This window comes from Cyprinodon tularosa, unplaced genomic scaffold, assembly GCF_016077235.1.
Source record: "Cyprinodon tularosa strain WSP-4 unplaced genomic scaffold, ASM1607723v1 ctg36, whole genome shotgun sequence".
NCBI lineage: Eukaryota > Metazoa > Chordata > Actinopteri > Cyprinodontiformes > Cyprinodontidae > Cyprinodon > Cyprinodon tularosa.
The window spans coordinates 1,653,406-1,673,621 of record NW_024039074.1 but is presented as its reverse complement, the minus strand read 5'-3'; the positions used below and the strand labels follow the sequence as shown (position 1 = coordinate 1,673,621).

The following is a 20,216-nucleotide window of genomic DNA, read 5'->3' as shown; positions in this document are numbered from 1 at the left end:
GACACTCTTAGAGCTGCTAGGCAGGCCTATGAAGATGGGATTGAGGGACATTTCAAACATAACAATCCACAAACAGTGCAGCAAGAGCTGAATACCATTTCCTCCTGGAATCCTAGGAATGAGAAGAGTCTGTTCTGGATAACTTGAACAGCTTTTATTGCTCATTCGGAAAAGGATTCTGTAGACGTCTTATTGTGGAGAAAAAAAGTGTTTTTATTGTTTCTGAGGAGGTTTCAACAGAGTCCTGTCCAGGAAAAAAAGGCAGCTTGGCCCTGCTTAAACAGACATTTTTAACACTGCTCCAACTTTAAAACGTCAACCATCTTCCAGTGCTTAAGAAGACGCATGTTACATGTTTAAATGATTATCAGCACCTGGCACATGAATCCTGTTAACAAACATTTAGATGAGGGAAAACCTCAAGAATGCCTCTTATTGATTATGGCTCTGCTTCTAAATTGCTTGGTCCTGTGAGGCTTATAAACTGCAAATGCTTTGTTGTTTGGAAATGGATTTTTTTACCCGAGACTTTAAAGGCTTAATGTTAACAGTTGCTTCTCAGATTAACTCACTGTAAGGGTTGGTTCGCTAGGCTAGTAAACATGCCCCACCCCCAAGTGGCCAAAATAATTTTTGCCTGCGATTTTGGTCTAGGCTTGATCAATGCCCCAGCCCAGGGGTCTGCAACCTGTGGCTCCAGAGCCACATATGGCTCTTTGGACCCTCTCCAGCGGCTCTTAATAGTAGCTAAAATGTATATAAAGAGCTAAATAATTTACTATAATATATACCGGTATCAATAGCTTTAGCGTTTTTTATAAGATGGAAAAGAATGAGATTAAAAGAACCAGAAATATGTTTTAAGAGACATTTTTTTATGAATTAGCTTGAAATTATGTTTTAACATTAAAAATACATGAATTGTTGTTTGTTTGAGATGGCAACAACTAATTTCCTATACAAGATAAAAAAAAAAAGGTTTTCTAGAAAAAGTCATGGTATATTTTGCGGCTCTAAACAACTTTTACTTGGTCAGACTCTGGGCAAAACGGCTCTTTGGATATGAAAGGTTGCAGACCCCTGCCCCAGCCCCTAGAACTGAAGGGCCAATCAAAACGCAGAGATGTGTTTTGAATTTTTGGATGTAAAGCGGGCGGGGTTTTGAGGGCGTGACGACAAAGCTGCGCAAAGCTGGATAAAACACAACAAGGAAGATGGCAGCAGCAGCTTTCAATGGAGCGCTCCACTGAAAGTTAAAAGTTCTTTTCTATTGCTTCTGTTAAGTACATTTTAAGATCATTTGAGACAAGAATATTATACTTTAAAGTGTCACTATATGGTCCATTTACCGATTTAATGCATAATTAAAAAAACTGTTTCCGAAGTTGAGAGGACCACGGCAACCTGCGGACCTCCGTGGCTAATGGCATCCAGGGCTAACCGCAGCCCGTCTACAGTGGCCCCCTCTCGGCATAGTCGTGTGTGAAGGACCGCTGGCTCCGATGGCGATTTTTGACTCGGCTATGGAATCAGTTTTGGAAGGATTAGACTTGAGGTTTTCATTGGAACGTGAGCAGGAGGGGGCTCTACACTCATTCATTTTTAAGAAGGACGTATTCGCCGTTTTACCGACAGGCTGGCAGGTTTGTTTACACTCCCTCACCAGTTTTCTGTCGTGCTTACTACGTCACAGTAAGTTGCGCTCATTGGTCAGAGCGTTGGCCAATAGGCACAGATAGCGGTTTGAAAAATAAAAGGTTATTCTCATCAACAATCTTCCCATGTCTCATTCCAGGCCAGACTAAATTACACTCTTAATCTCACATTTAGTCTGATTTATCAGGCTATTGGTTTGCCCCGCGGCTGTATTTTGTTCTTGTTACCGAACTCAGGCGTAAAATGTGATGTTTTAAAGTAACGAAAATCAATTGGTTCTGAAAGCCTCACAAAAATTTTTAATTGGTGTTAGAAATAATCGCACTGATGTTCAAATTCTAAAAGTCTTACCAAGGACATTTCTTTCTGAATAAACTGAAAGATTTTATTAGTAATAAAAGCAGAATTTGTTCAATTTCTACCACTGTGCAAGAGAAAGCCATCTGATAAACTCTACCACAGTGCGGTTTAGAAACCTTTCTGCTAAAGTTAGGAAACTTTTAAAGCGAGCGGTCCGCTCTGCCCGGTGGATTATTGGTGAGGATTTATAAGTCCTGGAGGAGTCCTTTGCTCCCAGATTTAAGCCACTATTATTTGCATCCTACCAGGTCCTCTTTGAGTTCCCTGCTTCTGTTGAGCAAATAAAAGCAGAGACATTGCTTCTTTCCTCGAGCTGTGATGACTAAACACAGACTTTATGATGATAGCAAAAAGCGTTTTTTGGCGCTCTTTTTTTTTTTCATTGTTTTAGTTGTTTGTTTATTTTCCTTTTGTGAGGCCCTCTTGACGTATTTGATTGCTTGGCTGTTGTCTCCTTGTCTGGGCGAATTTCAAACCGTACTCAGCTACTAACATCTTTTAAATATGATTATTTGGCACATAAGATGAAACTGAAATCAGATGAGTCTAAAGAGGAACTTTAGGTTTTTTAATGACTCATGTTATTTAAAAGTGGGGACAGAGCTTGCTATAAAACACATGAGGCTGCGGTCAAGTTGCTGCAGATTGAGATATATGAAGGTAAAACAAGCAGTAAGCACAGAACTACTACAGTCTGATCCATTTAGATCCAAACTGATTGAAATGCTCCAGACACAAACCGAAGTTCTTGCTCTGGGACCTTTTTTGTTTGGTGGAAAAAGGGGCAAACAGTTTGAAAAAAAAAAACACTCAGGCTCTGAACAGCCTCACTGCTAACTCTTTGGTACATTACCTGGCATGCTGACCCAGGTTGCTTGTGGCATTGGATGAGGAACCGGTACAGCGACGGGCGGCGCCAGAGTCTGAGGAGGGCAGATCTGCGGATGGGGCTGCGGCGCTGGAGGTCCTGGCGGATATCCGGTGGGCTGGGTTTCGAGCGGCGCCATCTCCACCGTCCGCAGACACTGTTCTCTGAGCCGGTCCTCTTGGCGTCTCTTCAGGCGGCGCTGCAGAAAGCTGCAGAAGCAGCACAGCATGGTGATGAGGGCCCAGACCAACCAGAAGCCAGCGAAACAGGCCAGAAAGGTGTAGGTTCCCTGTGACATCACCATGGCGGTGATGGAAAAAAGCACCGGCTTCTTCCCTCAAGGAACAAATTTTCTTTTTTTTTTTTTTTAGGGAATGAAAAATGTTTCTTATACAGTTGATGGATCTAAAAACATCTAGAGAAAGAAAACAAAAAATCTTCACGGTAATGAAAGCTGTGATTGGGTGGAATTAAAAGACTGTCCTCTTCCAAGTTAATAGAGCTTTCTATAGAGAGAAGCACACACTGAACGTCACATGTTTAACATCCAAAATAAGTCAAAGTATTGTTAAACATAGAAGCAAAACTCTGTGATGGATAGCAAGGGTTAAAAAATGTGTTTTTTCAGAGTATTGCTTTGTTTACAGCAGATTCTTATTTTTATTTTCTCATAAATCCGCTCTGCTTCTCCAAAGAATTGGACAAAATCCGGGTTTTCATCCTCCAACATCCACTTAAAGCCCCCATGGAGCCCCACAGGTTTCACACGACTAAAAACATTTTCCTGTTGGAGAAAAAAAAACTGCGTCCTTTCAGGACTGTGATCTTTGGACGGTCGAACGGAGGTGACATCCAATCAGAAGCACCAGAATCCACAGAAGTGAGGGCTTCATCCGCACGCAACCAAACAGCTGGTCCCTTCGGGGGTCCCTGCACGCCGTCGGGAGGCTGAATTTCTGCCCCTTAGATCCCAACAGGACTCCTTGTTCTCCCACTGCTCTGCGAAGAGAAACACAAGGAGAGCAAACCGTCACCAGGACAAACACAGACAACATTTCTGACACAGCGAGGAGTAAAAACAGCGCAGAGGCTGAGCGTTTATGGATCTTAGCTGCCAACCTGAGCTGCAGATAAAATATTCATAGTGAAGGTGATGGTGGGAAACCTACATGCTAAATTCATTTATCAGGAACTGCTTTTTAGGTCTCAAAAAATATATTAATTCCAACAACAAGGGTGGCACAGCCACCTTGAAGCAAGAAGTTTCTGTGTTTATTCCTTTTTTATTGTTTTTTTTTTTGTTCCTGAGTCTGTTGTATTGTAATGGATCTGTTCAGGCTGCAAGACTAAGGGTGGATAAACTGATATTGCAGTCAAAAATCAAAAAAGTGATTCTAAGAAACGACAACACATCCTTATATGTCAGGTCTGTTTCTCTACACTGATGCACAGACTTCTTTCTTTACTTTAATGTCAACAACCCCAAACAGACAGACTGTAACGAGGCTGCGGACCTCCATCTGTCCAGAGCTGACCTTCTGTGGAGTCGTCTGCATCAACATTTGTTCAGATATATTTACACAAATCTCTTCATGTCGGTGTGTGGTTGCTGGCAAGGATTCAGCAGATGTTTATCTCTCTAAAAAAATCTTGTTTAAAAAGGCACACTGCCAAAACACAGATATTCACAGTCGCTGTGTTTATAAAACTGTAAGCATTCATTTTAACAAACAGAAAAGAGATATTTCTCTTTTCCTCCCTTTATGATGATAACTATAAGTAACACCAAACAATAATGCATTCAGAAAACACTCGGTAATGTGGGAATGCACAGGATCATGAAAAGCCAGAAACACAACAAAGTAAAGCATAAAAACTAAGGCTCACTTAAAAATGTTGCTGAGTGCAACAGCAAACCTTGAAAGATATGGCTGCCCTCCTGATCTGACAACTTTCCCTTCAGCAGGTAGTTGGTCTGGGTTGACGGGAAGATAGATGAAGTAAAATATAAGATAATCCCTTAAAAAGTTTCTAATAACACTAAAGACTTAAACCTGTGGAAGTAGTTCACCTAGCAGCTAACCATAAACATGCAGATGAAGCTACAATGGAACAGGGCATTCATATCGTGGGGCAAGATTTGTTTTCCATAAAGAAAAGTGGGAGAATGTGCAGCTTTTATAAAGTAAGTTATAATAAATTAACAATTAGTGTATATAAATAATATATATAATAAATATATAAGTTGTGATAATGTGACAAAAGCTAAATAAGGCCCTGTAGGCTTTGTTAATGTGGATACATGACATCTGTTTCTCTGGTTATCTTACCATTAAATCTGATGTTTAGAAAAAAAAAAGTTTGGAATATTCTAATCCCTTCATACTAAACTCTACTAATTCTGCTCATTGTTTATCATCTAAATCTGCTCTTGCTTAACAAATGCTTTCATTTTCTTTCTAAATATGTTCCCATTGTCCTGTCACTTCAAATACTCTTAAAGCATCAGTATTTTCCCCATGAAGGCAATAATATATATATTTTTTTCAACACAGTCAGCTCAGACCAATCTTTGCATCTAAATTAAACATCTTGAGATGTATGATGGTTTCTGGCGCCTAAATCTTGATTGCGCTGATTCTGTTGGGTCCACCGGGTTGTTTGGGTAATCACTCCACTTGCTTGAATCTCTTTGAGTGTTGTTGTTTTTTTTAAGGAATTGTCTAAATGGTGTGAATTGATCTAATGTATCTTTGTTTTTAAACTGTTATAAAGATTTCTTGATTTAATCTGTTCTGTTGAACTTTCTAGAAAAGGTACCGTTGATTATGATGTAGGAATTATTACTTTAGATGAATATAAAGGTTTTCCAGCAGATGTTTATCATATTGACTCCATTTTGTCCAATGTATCAATGCTATGACTTTTTATTATAAAGATACCTGCTTAAATGTACTGATGCCGGATGTAAAATCATCTTTTTAAAAGCAGTTGTGGAGAAATAGACATAAAATTGTTGCAAGAAGCTGCAGAGATGATCAGTGTGCGCTATTGCTTGTTGAATCATTGGAGTGATGAGTACAGGGTTAAGCTGAAAACGTGACATTTCCTCAATCTGAAGCTCCGTATCAATCCAACTGAAGTGTTTTTCCCTCTCTGGGCTGGACTCTCTGACTGTATTACACATGCATTTATAGCAGCAGTGGAAGTGTTCTTGTCATTACCCACCCCTGCAGAATCCCTGTGGACCTGCATCGCGGTGCCACTGTAATTTAAAAAATTGTGACTCATCCTGAGTCCGGAGAGCCGCTGGTATTTCAATCTGTAGGTGCTGATGTGGAACAGGGCTTCTGTTTGTTTCCCACGCAACCCGCGGCGCTCTACACTCGTAAACCTACACATGTACAGGAAAAACACAGCTACGCTGCGTGCTCCGGTTATTTATATCAGGCTTGTTTCCCCCCAACCTCATCTGCTGGATCTCAGGTGAACTCAAGGGAGTAATGAGGACCTGATTTGTCTGAGATATAGAAGCACTTAAAGGGTGTTTCATGAGTGGGTGTTTCATGTCATATTAGATTGCAATGTTAGGACTTTTGTACTTGGAATATAAAATCATTTTAAAATCATCTGGCTTTTACAGATCAGCATCTTTAACATTTAAATTATTTTTTGGAATTTTTTTTCCCTTAATCCATCCTTTACCCTGAATACATTGAATCAGAGGAGAAGGGTCGACTTAAGCATTAAGAATAAGGAACAACGCCTTTTTGAAATAGAAACCTCCAGCCCCAAGAAGCACATATCCTCTACACTACTTAATAATGGGAGCTTGAGGTGCTTTTCCACATGTGCATTATTTTTCCCATTAGATCCACCAAGACTGTTTGTTGTAGAAAAAAAATCAACATTAGTCTGATCTGATATAAGCACACAGGTCTCGTTTTTGAGCCCTGGTCAAACTTTTAAACATTAGACATGTGTGATGGAAGGACAAAATGTCTCTACTTGGGTTTTCCTTAAACAGTTTATGTTGATAGTTATGGACACCTGGTGATCATAGATGCAACTTTTTGTTGGATTTTATTTCAATACTGATCCCTTACATCTTTGTCTATCTTACTTTGTGTGGCTGGTGGTGAGATCGCAAAATCACTAAGCTCTACAGAAGTGCAGACCATTTCTCATTTAAACTTTTATTTTTTATGACTGCAAATGAAGAAGTTTATTTTGTAGAGAAACTCATCCTGTGTTGCTTTTCCTGGATTATGACAATCTGTACATATCTTTCTCCCTTTGATGGGATGTTTGTTTTTCCCATTCTAAGGGAAAACAGGAAGTCACCTTATCAAAAGTTGAAGATGGAATAATTAGAAAAGAAGAATTTGAAAGAATCACAAGTGATGTGGAAGCAGTGATCATTCATTCATCCATCCATTTACTGTACCTGCTTGATCTATACAGGATAATGGGTGGAGAGGGACCTTTCTCCACAGGGTGAGAGATAATATCACCGGTCTATGAAAGCAACACAGGATAAACAACTGTGCATGCAGTGAACCAGGCTACATGCATCTATATTTTGGGCTCAGGCAGGAAGCCTGAGAACCCACATCTGCATATTCCATGCAAACACATCTTGCTGCATGGAAACATGGCTAAAAAACTGCACCCCCCCACTGAGGAGGGTGATGTTTTTTTTTTTTTTTTTTTTTTTCTTTGGCCTCCACAGAATAGTTTGCAAATATGCAATCACAATCAATTGTACAGCTTTTCACAATGTCAGTCTGTCAGACTGCCGTCAATCTCCAAAGTAATTAACTGTCCTACTAGCCAATGAGCTAAAGCTGGTCTCCATAGTTAAAGCTGACAACCTGTTTGAACAGCATGATGTTTTCTTAGATCATTTAAAACGCTTCTTTGTTTAAATTGAGACTTGAGTAACATTTGTTCTCAGTATGCCAGTTTTTAATGACAGAGGCCCCGTCCACACGAAGTCAAAACGAACACGAAACGCTGATATTTTCCAAAACATTTGCCTTAGACGGAGTCGTAAAATAAATGTGAGCGTCCACACGAATGCATGAAAACGCTGCAAAATGTATGCCAGGCCTGTAAGTGGCGCTGTGGTGCCAAAGCAAAAATAAGCGATGAAATGTTGGGCATGTGCACTAATATTTATACATGGTTTCCCTGCGGGTCCATTTTCGTGGTTAAGTCAAATTCAGGTGCTGAACTATGTCGTCAATATTGCTCTGTTCTTCCTGGAGATATTCCAGAAGAAGATTCTGTTGTAAGCCCGACAGCAGGCTGAGTAGCATTAGCAGCAACGGCGCCATTGTTGTTGTGATACTGTGTCGCGCATGCATGTTTAGAGGCGACGCTATGATGCATGCGTGTAAAAAAAAAAAAAAAAAAAAAAATATGCGGTTAGAGCGTAAAGATGGAAACGCGAAAACTGCGTTTCGAAATCTTCCCACTCTGAAGGCTGAATAAAAAAAAGATTGTTTACAGACCCCCGAAACGCCGGCTTCGTGTGGATGAGAGGCTGGTTTGGTGAAAAATTTGTGCGTTTAGGCCAGGGTTCGTCTTCGTGTGGACGGGGCCAAAGTTTGTTGCCATTGCATAGATTTTCAGTTTTATTTGTTTTAAGTAAGGATTCTTTAGGACAGTGCTGCTTTCTCTGCCTCTGAGAGCCAACAATGGCTGCTTTGAATTAGATTCAAAGGTTTTAATACTGAGACAGTCAAAAACAAAACATCCTGTTCTCCACTTAGCCTGGGTATGCAATGAATTATATTTTCAATCGTTTTTCTGAGCTACAGCTCAAACTGTACGACGAAACCACAGGGTTTAAAAATTTGACAGCTGACGATGTCTGTTTTCACACTGTACGGACCGATGCTCTGATGCGATCTACCTGCTCACACTGTACATCCAGAAACCAGAGAGATGGCGTTGTTCTCATTAATCTGGAAGAAGAACACCCTTGTTTGCACATGTGCAGTGCGTGAGGTTCTGGTAAATCGGCTCGTAGACACTCGTAGCTCTGCTTCAACAGCAGGATTTGCTCACGAACACCTCATGAGGGCCGACTGGATTTCCAACACTTTTGATTTTCTCCAGACCTTACGAATCCTGATTGGAAGGTGGTGGCAAGAGGCTAATTGCTCTCTCTGTATACTACACAACGCAAACAAACTATGAGGTAGAAATTCTCGCACGACTGGAAAATCGTCAGAAAAAGAGCAAAACATTGCACATTGTATGCCCCGCCTAAGTCTTGGTCCTTAGTAGGAGAATGGACAATAAAAAATAAAGATTTCTTCTACAGATTTCTTAAACTTCTTTCCTGATTTGAGTAACTTGTAATAAAGTTTTTTTTCTCATTAAAGAAACCTCCTTGACCTAAACCTTTCTACAAAAAAACTTTATTTTAATTTCTTTTTTTCTTTTTTTTATTGTTTATTTATTGCTTTGCTAATAAAATGTCTGCCTCCTGCTGGGGAAGTCTGGTTATTTCACTATACTGTTTTATTTTTCGCTCACAATGCTCTTACAAGATCCATAAAAAAACTAATAGGTCAAGATAAGGGCATCATCATAGTGTGTACTATCACACTGATTTATTAAATCTTATTTTAATAAAGTTCCTAAAATCACACAGATAAAAACCAGGGAATCGGTGCAGCAACAAATCTTGCTTCTCCAGACTGTTTCCAAAAACAGGAGGTTTTGAAAGCTAAAAGTTTTCCGTGATCTCTGTCCTTCTCTGAAGGCTGAAGGACAAAGAACATTGCAGCTGTTTCTCTGAAAGCAGCAGATCCGTCATCAGATTTCAATAACAGTAAAATCCATTCTATTCATAAAGCCACATGTCTAAACTATTGGATAATTCCCATATATTCCCAGATTTTTAAGGCTGACTTCCTTATTTGTATTCTTCCCAGTGTCCTGTTACAATCTACTTAATAGAATATTGCTGATGAGAACCTTTCCTCTGGATCGAAAAAACCCTTTAATCTCTTAAACTGCTCTTTAACTAGTTAATAAAAAGTTTTACATTTGTTTAAGATTTGCGTTGAACAATAATGCAGCAAGTTTACTTTGTAGAATAAAGAATATGTTATTCTTTACTCATAAATGTAGAGTTTGATATCTTTTTTTTTTAAATGAGTTTGGTTTGTTCAGAGATGCATTAATCCATAACTGGGTTGAAACACAGCACCTTGACCTTGCTGCCCTCTGCCAGATTTCCCCTATGGGGTTCCTAACTGTCATGATTTGCTTATGGATTGTTGACCAAAAAGCAGAGGCCGAGAGGCAGAGGTGAATTTCTTGTGGATTTAATGATAGTTCACTGAAACACAGAGGCAGGTAATCTAAAATCCAAATATGAAACAAAATCCAAACAAACAACAAACCAGGAGTCCAAAAATCAAGACCTGAAAATAACTCAAAACAAACCAGAAACCTTGCAGAGTGGGGGAAGTTAGACGAGGACCCAGCAAAGAACTGAACAGCAAGAGTATTTATAGGAGACAGAAACAAAGAGAGGGCGAATGACCAGACTGGGAGCAGGTGTGCACAGAGCAGGAGAGGGAAAAAGCTAGGGAAAAAGGAGAACACAAGAGGGCAGCAAATAAAAACCTAGAAAACTGAACTGAGAATAACCAGAAAACACAGCAAAATAAGAATTAAACCACTAAGACTATTAAACATGGAGCAAAGTAAAACTGAAAACTCAAAAGAATACCATAACATAGGGTGACCAAACGTCCGTATTTCCCGGGACATATCCATATTTCACGTCCTGTCCCGGGCGTCCCGGGTTTTTTTTAGAAAGTGAGGAAATGTCCTGATTTCACTGCGCACGACGCTCCGTGTGACGTAATCCCTGAGCCGCGTCAGTCCAGGCAGCCCTGCTCTTAATCAGAGGCTCTGTTCGAAAAAACCTGGGCTGCATCCTCCAAGGACGCGGTCTACCTAGACTGGATCCTTTGAAGTCATTGAAAATAAGGAGGCCGGAAGAGTTTTGTCTGTAAATTCGAACAGGTCCACCCTTCGGCGGGTTTTACCGGCGTATGCTCTGTTGCTTAGCAACCGTGAAAGTTGACACACAAAGCAGGAAAGGAATGAATACCGAGGTTTTCAAAACTGTTTGTTTATTTATTTATTTTTTTTTTCAGTTAAAAGGAACAAAGACTACACTCACAAGAATCCAGAATGGAATAAATGTTCCAACCACCGGGAGCAGGAACAAATCAAATCAAATGTAATGATAGAAACCTTAGTCAGTTAAATAACCTGCTGCTGTCATTCTGCACATCTCTGATGTTGCTGCTATTTTCAAATATCCAATACTGTAAAAATGTCCATAGCTGCATATTGGTTATTTATTCTCCAGTTTTATGTTGTTAAAACACTTTACAGTATTTTATTGTTTATATTTTAACTCTTCCCTATTATGTTATTCTTATACATTTTTTTAAGGTCCACATTTGTGAGACCATTTTCAATAAACTTTCTGCTGCTGTAAATTTGCCCATTGTGGGACAATAAAGGGATTTTCTATACTATAAAAGGGTTAGAAATACATAAGTAAATCTAAACAATGTATGTATAAAAATATATCTGCAAAATCTCTAATATTCAACAACAAAAAATACTTAGTTAAGCATATTGTGCAAAGCAACAATAAAAAAATTAAACTCCTATCAGATATATAGTCCCCACTCTGCAGATCTATTAGAATCTGTCCTTAAATTACAGCCAAACTCATTTACACAGTAACAGATAAAAACCTTTAGATAAATCAAACATTACCGCCACATATCTGACTCAATAACCATTAAAGCAACTATTTTCATTCATTTCTGACGGAACTATTCAGAGTTGTATTATATTAAACTGAACTTCCAATTTTCACCACTGTTCTGCGCCAAGTAACATTTCCTCTGATCACGGAGAAAATCCCAATGATGAGACATTTGTTCTTTCAAACAACCCCCCCACCGCCCCCGCTCCAAGGTGTCCTGGTTTTCCCAAATGAAAATATGGTCACCCTACCATAACAGAGCCAACACGGAGACAGTAACTGAGAAAAAACCAAAGAACACAACAAAATAAGACTTAAACCATAAAAAATTGAAAACAAGGAACAAAGCAAAACTGAACATCCAAAGAAAAACGTAACAGAACCAGAACTCAAACACTAACAAGAAATGGGGCCCAAAACGCCCTGCGGATTGAGGCCCCAATGCACCCTTGGGCCAGCCCTGTCTTTAGCTGTATTAAGGTGATAATGTGCAATAAATTCAGCCTCCATTCAGCCTAGTTGATTTTGAGGATTTTTTTTTTTTTTTTTTGCATTATGTAACCCCCTGAGACGTCTTTCTCTTAACTGTCACCCTGATGCTGAGAACAATCCAGGTCCTTGATCCTCAGCAGCCTCTGGCTGGATGTCTGAGACATGCAGAGATGATAAAGAGGCTGCTCCAGTATCACAAACCTCCTGCTCCTGTGGAAAAACTCACCTTGAATCCCTCTGCGATTGAGGAACGCTTTCAGCTCCTTCTTTCGCGGCGAACTTTAAGCCAAAAATCTCCACAAACACGCAGATAAGCGCGTCCCCCCCACCCGTGGCTGTGGGATCATTCCAGCTGCTGCGCTCTGACCGTCACCCGGGGAGTTGACGCGCTATCCGCGGCTGCGCTTCAAAGCAGGGAGCTTTATGGCTTCACCTTGGCAGCAGGACTCCTCCCCAGCCTCTGCTCCATCCTTTTTGTCCTCTCTTCTCTCATCGTGACTCTCAGACGGACTTTTTTCCCCTGCCTGCCTGCTTCTGTCTGTCGGCAGGATCGGAAAACAAGCCAAACCTCCAGCAGGGGGGGGGTTCCCAAGGACGCACGACCTGGCAGAGCAGCTCCAGAGGCGCAGACGGTTTTAGGATGAAGTTCACATGTCAGTTTAATGCACATCCTTCCCTCCTTTCCCTCCCATTACCCACATAAAGCCCTTTAAGTCCCTGGGTCTGATCAAATGCTTAAAACGTAATTCAAATAAAATAATTACAGTAGTTATTAGTGAATAAAAAATATTTATCAGCTGGAAATTCCGACCTTTGCTAGATATGGAAAAAAATAATTGTTAAAAATCCTATCCTATTCAAATATACATTTTTAATCATAGGAATCATTAATAAAGATAATAATAATAGTAAACAACCCGTTCAGTTTAGCATCTAATCATTCTGACTTTTTGCACGTTAATTTATGAAATCACCCTATTTTCTAAATTCTGTTATTTTAAAAATAAAAATATATTTTTCTTCATAATGCGGCAATAGAAAAAAATCCTAATTATTGTCCTAACTAAAAATATTTTTTCTTTCCTTAAAGTTAAATATTCTGCTCTAGATGAAAAAGAAAAAATATGGAACAAGAATAAATTTTAGAAACATATGAGAAGGTAAACATAATTGGGAGTGCTGATAGATATCATAAATAGCATCATTTAAACAATAACATAATCATCGTCATCATATCCACATAAATAACATTCCCTTGGCCGTAAGCAGCCCACTTCCCCCTAAGGATATGGTTGAATGCAGAGGACATGTTTCATAATGCCCGGATAATTAATTAAGATTAGTTCAAATTAGTTCAGAAATCCCAAGCGATGACTTAAAATGCAGAATGCAATGCAATATGAACATGAAGCAAAACATGTATGTTTTGCTTCATGAATATATTTTGAATATATTTATTTTATATATTTATTTTGCTCAAATTGGCTTCACTTGATCAGAAACCAAACTTAACCCAATAATCGCACCAATCTTCTTTTATTCTAGTAAGTTTCTAAAAGCGGGACGATCAATGCATCTGCATCTCAGACTGTGACATCTTGGAAAAAGAGATGCTTTTAAAATTTTTCACCATCTGCAGTCAAAACATGTTTTTAATGGATCTCCTCACACAAGCACCCTGTTCACATTAAATATTAAGTCCTTATTCGTAACTTTAAAAAAAAAGTGTATCTTTACATACATGTAAGGTTCTGATCAGTTCAGCAGTTAATATCCACACTGGTCCAGTTTTAGAGACTGAAAGTCTCTGCAGCACCTGATCTCAGTTTACCTGCAGCTGATTTGACTTTCAAACATCCTCATTAGGTTGCATTCAAATCAGTGGCGGCTGGTGAAAAATATTTTTGGTGGGGCTGATATAGCCTAGTGTATGTCTCCAACTAACCCGGAATAAGAATTCAAATAAACAATTGGACAATACATACAATTTAACAGTAATGATTTAATTTACTATATAATAACAGTAACAGTGATGATTTGGGTCACTGTGACGGGGTTCTTTGGCCTCCAAGAATCCAGTCTCAGTCGGGTTACCGGTGTTGGTGATTTATTGAGCTCAAAAACTCAAAACAGGCTGCAAAAGAAACTAAACATATACAAGATACTCTGGGCCTCAGCCTCCCTCCAGTTACCAGCAATGTAACAAAGAAACAGAAAACAAAAATTGCCGCTTTTCTTCCCACAGCCCTCATTAAATAGTTTAAGCCCCTCACCTCAGGCTCTCTTATTTCTGATTTCTTCTCATTAATCAGTTTTGTCCATATATTACCTCCACAAACAATTGATGTACAAAAACAAATAATTTTTACAACTTAATTCTTTTACACAGATTCATTGACTTATTCAATTACACCAAACTGGGTTTGAACCCAGCAAAGACGCAGCCAGACTGAAGATGACAAGTCCCCGCATAAACACGTACACACCCACACCCCCCACATACCCACACACACACACACACACACACACACACACACACACACACACACACACACACGGCTAACCCCACTGAAATATTAAGTGTGCACCCTCAATACGCCAGCAGGTAACCAGGAACAGCTTGTGTGTTTTAGGTTAATGGAGCTACTGGTCTCAGCGCGAGTGTATTGGTCCTCACAAACACAGTATAACAGGAATGTGTGTGTGGCGCGCAAAGTTAGAGAGGTTGTTTTAAGCGACGAGGTGAATTCGTCACAGTCACAATAACCATGAAATGAAATGTTCATATCATACAACAGGGATGTTCTTCTGGCAAACGGGTAGATAAATAAGGATCTCACCGAATTTGGTGGAAGCTGCATCTCGCTCGTTACATTCGCCATCTTCCCTCTAATTGTCTGCACCTGCGCTTGAGTTCAGAAGAGAAGCCTGTAAAAGCGCAGTATTTTCAGCGCCCCAATACCATAAAGTTCCGAGACGCTGATTGGCCATTAAATTCACCTAGCAATAGTACATGATTGACAGATTCTCTGCAAATGTGGGTCAGTCTGATCACAGCCCCCAGAACAGAGACGGTAGGAGTCTGTCTGTGGAAATCCACAAATTAATGACAGTAGATAGGGAAATGTAGTTTATATAATTTGTTTTGCTTATAGTTACACAGTCTAGAGAGTAAAACAGACATTTATGAGCAGCTTCGTCTCCAAAAGGCCTTTATGAGGAGTTGGAGTGAGTCTAGACACAGACTGTGGTTTTACCAGTTTACTCTACATGCAACCTAATGACCCCAACTCACCTTCAGTCTGTCCCTGTTCTATGGCCAGATTCCTCAGGGGCTCTGCTCGCGTTGGTAGCCCCATCACTGAGGGGGAAAAAACTATTTGGGAGAGCGGAAGTTGGATTATCTCACCTATAAGAGAGATATTACAAATACTTCAGCCTGGATTGCACACTGAACCCTACTTGTTTTATATAAACAAACAAAATCAGCCGTTCATGATCTTTTCATTACCGAATCCTCCCAAAATAAAATGACAATCAAATTAGTACATAATAAAAAAGTCGTTGATAAATAACATTTTTATTTTGATGAATATGTTTAAAAATAATATTATTGAAATTAAAAAAAAAGGAGTTCAGCAAAATGTCCTTACAAAAGTCCGCTCCAAGCAGGAAGAAATATCAAATCGGAAGGAAAATATCAGCGCCCAAATTATGAATCTGTCTTTTACAGTTCTACTACATTATGTGAGGAGACACAGCTGTTTGCAGGGTTTTGTTGCAAATATTAAAGGGTACTGTCATGATCCTCTGCCCCATGTTTAATTATGCAAACTGACTAGAGCTCTGATACCAGGTTGTCCAAGGCTTCTACAAAAGGATATATATTTATGGTAAAAATGGTATGGTAAAAATGTATCATATATTTATATACACTATTCAAATTCTAGATCTGAGTGAATGAAATATTTTTATTAAATACTTTCTCTACAAATTTGAATATATGGACAACAAAATTGCACAGAAATCATCAATGGAGATCTGATTTATTAACCAATGGAGGCCTGAATTTGGAGTCACACAACATTAAAGTGGAAAAGCACAATAAATGCTGATCCAACTTTGATGTAATGTTCCTCTAAACAGGTCAAAATGTGGAATAATGTTGTGTGGCCTCCATGCGCCTGTATGACCTCCCCATAATGCCCAGGCATGCTCCTGATTAGGTGGTAAATAGTCTACTGAGGGATCTCCTCCCAGACCTCAACAAAAGCATCAACTTCTGGACTGTCTGTGGTGCAACAAGATGTTGGTGGATGAATGGAGACATGATGTCCCAGATGTACCAATTTGGATTCAGTTCTGGTGGAATGAGAGGGCCGGTCCAAAGCTTCAAAGCCTTCATCTTGAAGGAACTGCTGACACTCTCCAGCTACATGAGGTCTAGCATTGTATTGTATTAGGAGGAACCCCAGGGCCAAACGGCATATGGTCTTACAAGGGGTCTGAGGATCTCATCTCGGTACATAATGGCATTCGTGCTACTTCCGGGTAGTACATGGAGAGCTGAACTGCCCTCTAAAGACATGCCCCCACGCCCACACCATTACTGACCCACTGCCATACCACTTATGCTGAAGGATTTTGTAGGAAGCAGATCACTCTCTACGGTGTCTCCATACTCTGGCATGTCTGCCCCATATGTCACCAGTGACAAAATTTGCCAACCCCAGTGTTCTCTGGTAAATGCTAAGCGTCATGCACTGTGTTGGGATGCAAGTACAACCCCCATCTGTGGATGTCTGGCCCTCATACCATCCTCATGGAGTCGGTTTCTGTGCAGACACTTTCACATTTGTTGCCTGATGGAGGTCATTTTGCAGGGCTTTGGCAGTGCTCCTCCTGTTCCTCCTTGCATAATTGCTGAGGTAGCAGCCCTGCTGCTGGGTTGTTGCCCTCCAGCACATCTCCACATCTCCTGGTGCATTGGCTTGTTTCCTGGTAGCTCCTCTAGCATCTGGACACTACGCTGACAGATGCGGCAAATCTCCTTGCCACGGCTAAGATTAATATGCCACTCTGATGAGTTGCACTACCTCAGTCACTTGTGTGGGTTGCAGAGTCTTTCTTATACTACCATGAGTGTGAAAGCACCACTAACATTCAAAAGTGACCAAAACATCAGCCAGAAAGCAAAGATACTGAGAAGTGGTCTGTGGTCCCACCTGCAGAACCACTTCTTTGAGTGTTTTTGGCTAGTTGTCATCAGTTCTCACCTGCTGTCTATTCTGTTTCCACAACAACATGTGAATTGAATGTTCATTGGGGTTAGTTCCAAAGTGGACAGTTTGATTTCACAGAAGTTTGATTTTATTGAATTTATATTGTGTTGTTTACATGTTCCCTTTATTTCCTTTTTCAGTGCATATTGCCTCTTATTTTCCTGCCATACAGTATCAGTTGTTTATGTATAGTGTAGCTGATAGTGTGATGTGTGAAGGCTGATACTACTACTAGTAGTTGCAAACAAATTTTCCTCTGGGGGCTTAATAAAGGCAAAACAATCTTTTTTTTGTCAATAAAATTAGTAAATTATAATAAAGTGTAATAAATTTCAGCAGCTTTTCTTATGAATAAGTGAAGCTATCATGCTTCATTTCTCAGGAGGCTCCTGAGCAGGATGTAGGAGGTGGATAATTATTACTGATGTGCAATAACTGTTTCTTTTTTCACAATGACTTGTTTTTTATTTAATAACTAAATATCTAAAGTGAAATAAAATGGATATAAATGTAATATAGAAATTATCGTCTTCACATTTTAGTAAAAACAGACTCATGAAAGTGTACAGACCTTAAGTCTAAATATATATACTTTAAAGTGAATTAAATAAAAAAGCATATGTCCTTTAATGAGTACGTTATATTGACAAAATTATTCAACCATCTATACCATATAAAATTTAGGTAATGATGTCCTAATCATTTCCATTGCCACAGGTAAATAAAATCAAGTCCCAAGGAAGGCAGAGTGTTTCTATTTGTAAACTCCATGATAGAAATGAGCAACATATTACACATTACAGTGCCTTCCTCCTAAATATTCCAGTCATCTTAGACTTAGACCACTTTTATCGTCATTTTGTATACAGAGCGTATATAAAAAAAGAAATTTTGTTTTGTATAGCTTTCATAACATTTCCATTTCTTAAAGTGCAGAAATGATCAAATGTAAACAGTGTGGGAGGAAAAACATTGTGCAAAGAACGCATTGATATGGAAGCTCAAAGCATTAAATATATATGATGCAAATATGCAGAATTTTTGTTTGGTGTTATCGGTGTGATGCACAGTCAGTGACATGATTAAGTTTTCTAAACAGTTCAGCTGTCTGGTGGTGGTGGGGAAGAAGCTGTTTCGGAATCCAAAACGGTCAAGTGTAGCTGTATTTCAGAGTCCAGAAAAATATTTTGTGACCGTAGCTCCAGCAGCCGTTGCAGGTCGTAGATGTGGGATCGATGCATGGTTTGTAGCGCTCTAGGCAGTATATTTTGTGGAATTGTCAAAAGCTTTTCAGGCCACTGCCTACAGGAACCGCCATGATTTTATTTAATCAGTCAGTGGCTTTATAACAAAGCAGAAGCGGATCTGCTGCCCCTGACATACAGGGGCAGCAGATCCTGAGGCTCATAGCGAACAGAGGATGCCAGCCTCTTTAAGGATTAATCGCTGTGCACATTCACACTTCATATGCTCCTCAGGTTAGATCCAGCACAGTACTTGGGGAGCTTCATACGACTGGTTTCCATGGTAGAGTTGTTTTTATGAGCTGGTCTAGATCTTCTTTCCATTTTTAAAACCTTGGGTTATGAAGAAATTGTGCTATAACCTGGTTCCACCTTAAATACTTTACAGTAGCAAATGGAAAAAATCTCCAAAACATTGAGCAGGCTGGTAGAATGGTTTTAAAGACTCAAAAGTCATTCATAGATTTCTGGTTGTAAACAAAGTCATTTTGCTCTGTTTATGTTCAAAGTGCTGCCTTTAACCTTCATGGGATAATTTCTCCAATGTTCTAATTTGAGCCATTTTAAGAAGTTATCTGTTGATGGGAAATCTCTTAAAAATGTCAAAAGGTTTCTAAAGGGGATTGAAGAAATAGAGGAGAATCTGAGATTTCTATTGTGATAAAGATCCATATATCCTTTTTTCTCCATGTCACCTTCTCCCCTAGTTAACTTATTATCCTTTTACACATCTGTCTGGTTCTTTTTGTGTAGCTTTTATCAACTTTAAAGCCTCCAAGTACTTAAGTATGCCGCCTCTCTTCTGCCCAGTCCATGACTGTTATCGTCTGAATGGTATTTCAGTCAAAACATCAGACTTTCTACCGTCAGAGCCTTGGCTTTATCTGAAGTTGTTTCCCCACAAGCTGAGACGGGAAGACACGTAGTAACAGTTCATTTTTAGACTGACAGCGTTTCTAAAAGTGCTCTCAGCCATTTGTGGTTCCCAGCAGGTGGACTGAGTGGAAACTGCTCTGAAGTTGTTTTACAGCTGACGTGTTTCCCGTTGATAGGAGTCCTCCTACTTAAAGGGAGAGGGTTAAATGTGGAGCAACAGGAATCAGACTCTAAACTGTTTGAGTCCTAAAGACGGGATGTCCAGACTATGATAGCTAAACATGACAACTATTTATGAAGTCTGAGAGCTAAAACTGAATTTATATACATTATTTTCAAAGCGAATGGGCAAAATAGAAATAAAAACACTTTGTTTCTATTTCTGTATCATCTGGAAGGATGTTGCTGTCTGGTGCCCAGCAAAAACAGTCTCTTTACTGGAGACACTTTTTATCCCAGACTTTTGAAGTAGTGGAAATCTTGTATTAAACTAGCACTGGGTACAGTGAGTGTATTGGCTTTAATTGGCTTTAGTGCTCAATATACAGCTGTTGGTTTGTATGGATGTTCGCCGCTGGCTGCCCTCCTCAAAAAAAAAATGAGGACCCCTATGTACCTCA

The 20,216-nt window shown here is 39.5% G+C and overlaps 1 protein-coding gene across 4 annotated transcripts in view; it reads right to left on the bottom strand.

The window, feature by feature from the left end:
* Positions 1-13,961, bottom strand: part of LOC119790277 (proline-rich protein 7) — a 40,130-nt gene extending 26,169 nt beyond the window's left edge. The window contains exons 1-2 of one of the 4 annotated variants that reach the window (XM_038295775.1): positions 13,936-13,961; positions 2,870-3,883 (exon numbers count right to left, since the gene is read on the bottom strand). In XM_038295775.1, the coding sequence (XP_038151703.1) occupies positions 2,870-3,188 (319 nt within the window). In that variant the 5' untranslated portion in view covers positions 3,189-3,883; positions 13,936-13,961. Of the gene's footprint in view, positions 1-2,869; positions 3,884-12,420; positions 12,802-13,935 lie in introns of those variants that run through there. The other 3 variants (XM_038295776.1, XM_038295772.1, XM_038295774.1) reach the window with 3 other exon arrangements.
* Between the last annotated feature and the right edge of the window lie 6,255 nt (positions 13,962-20,216).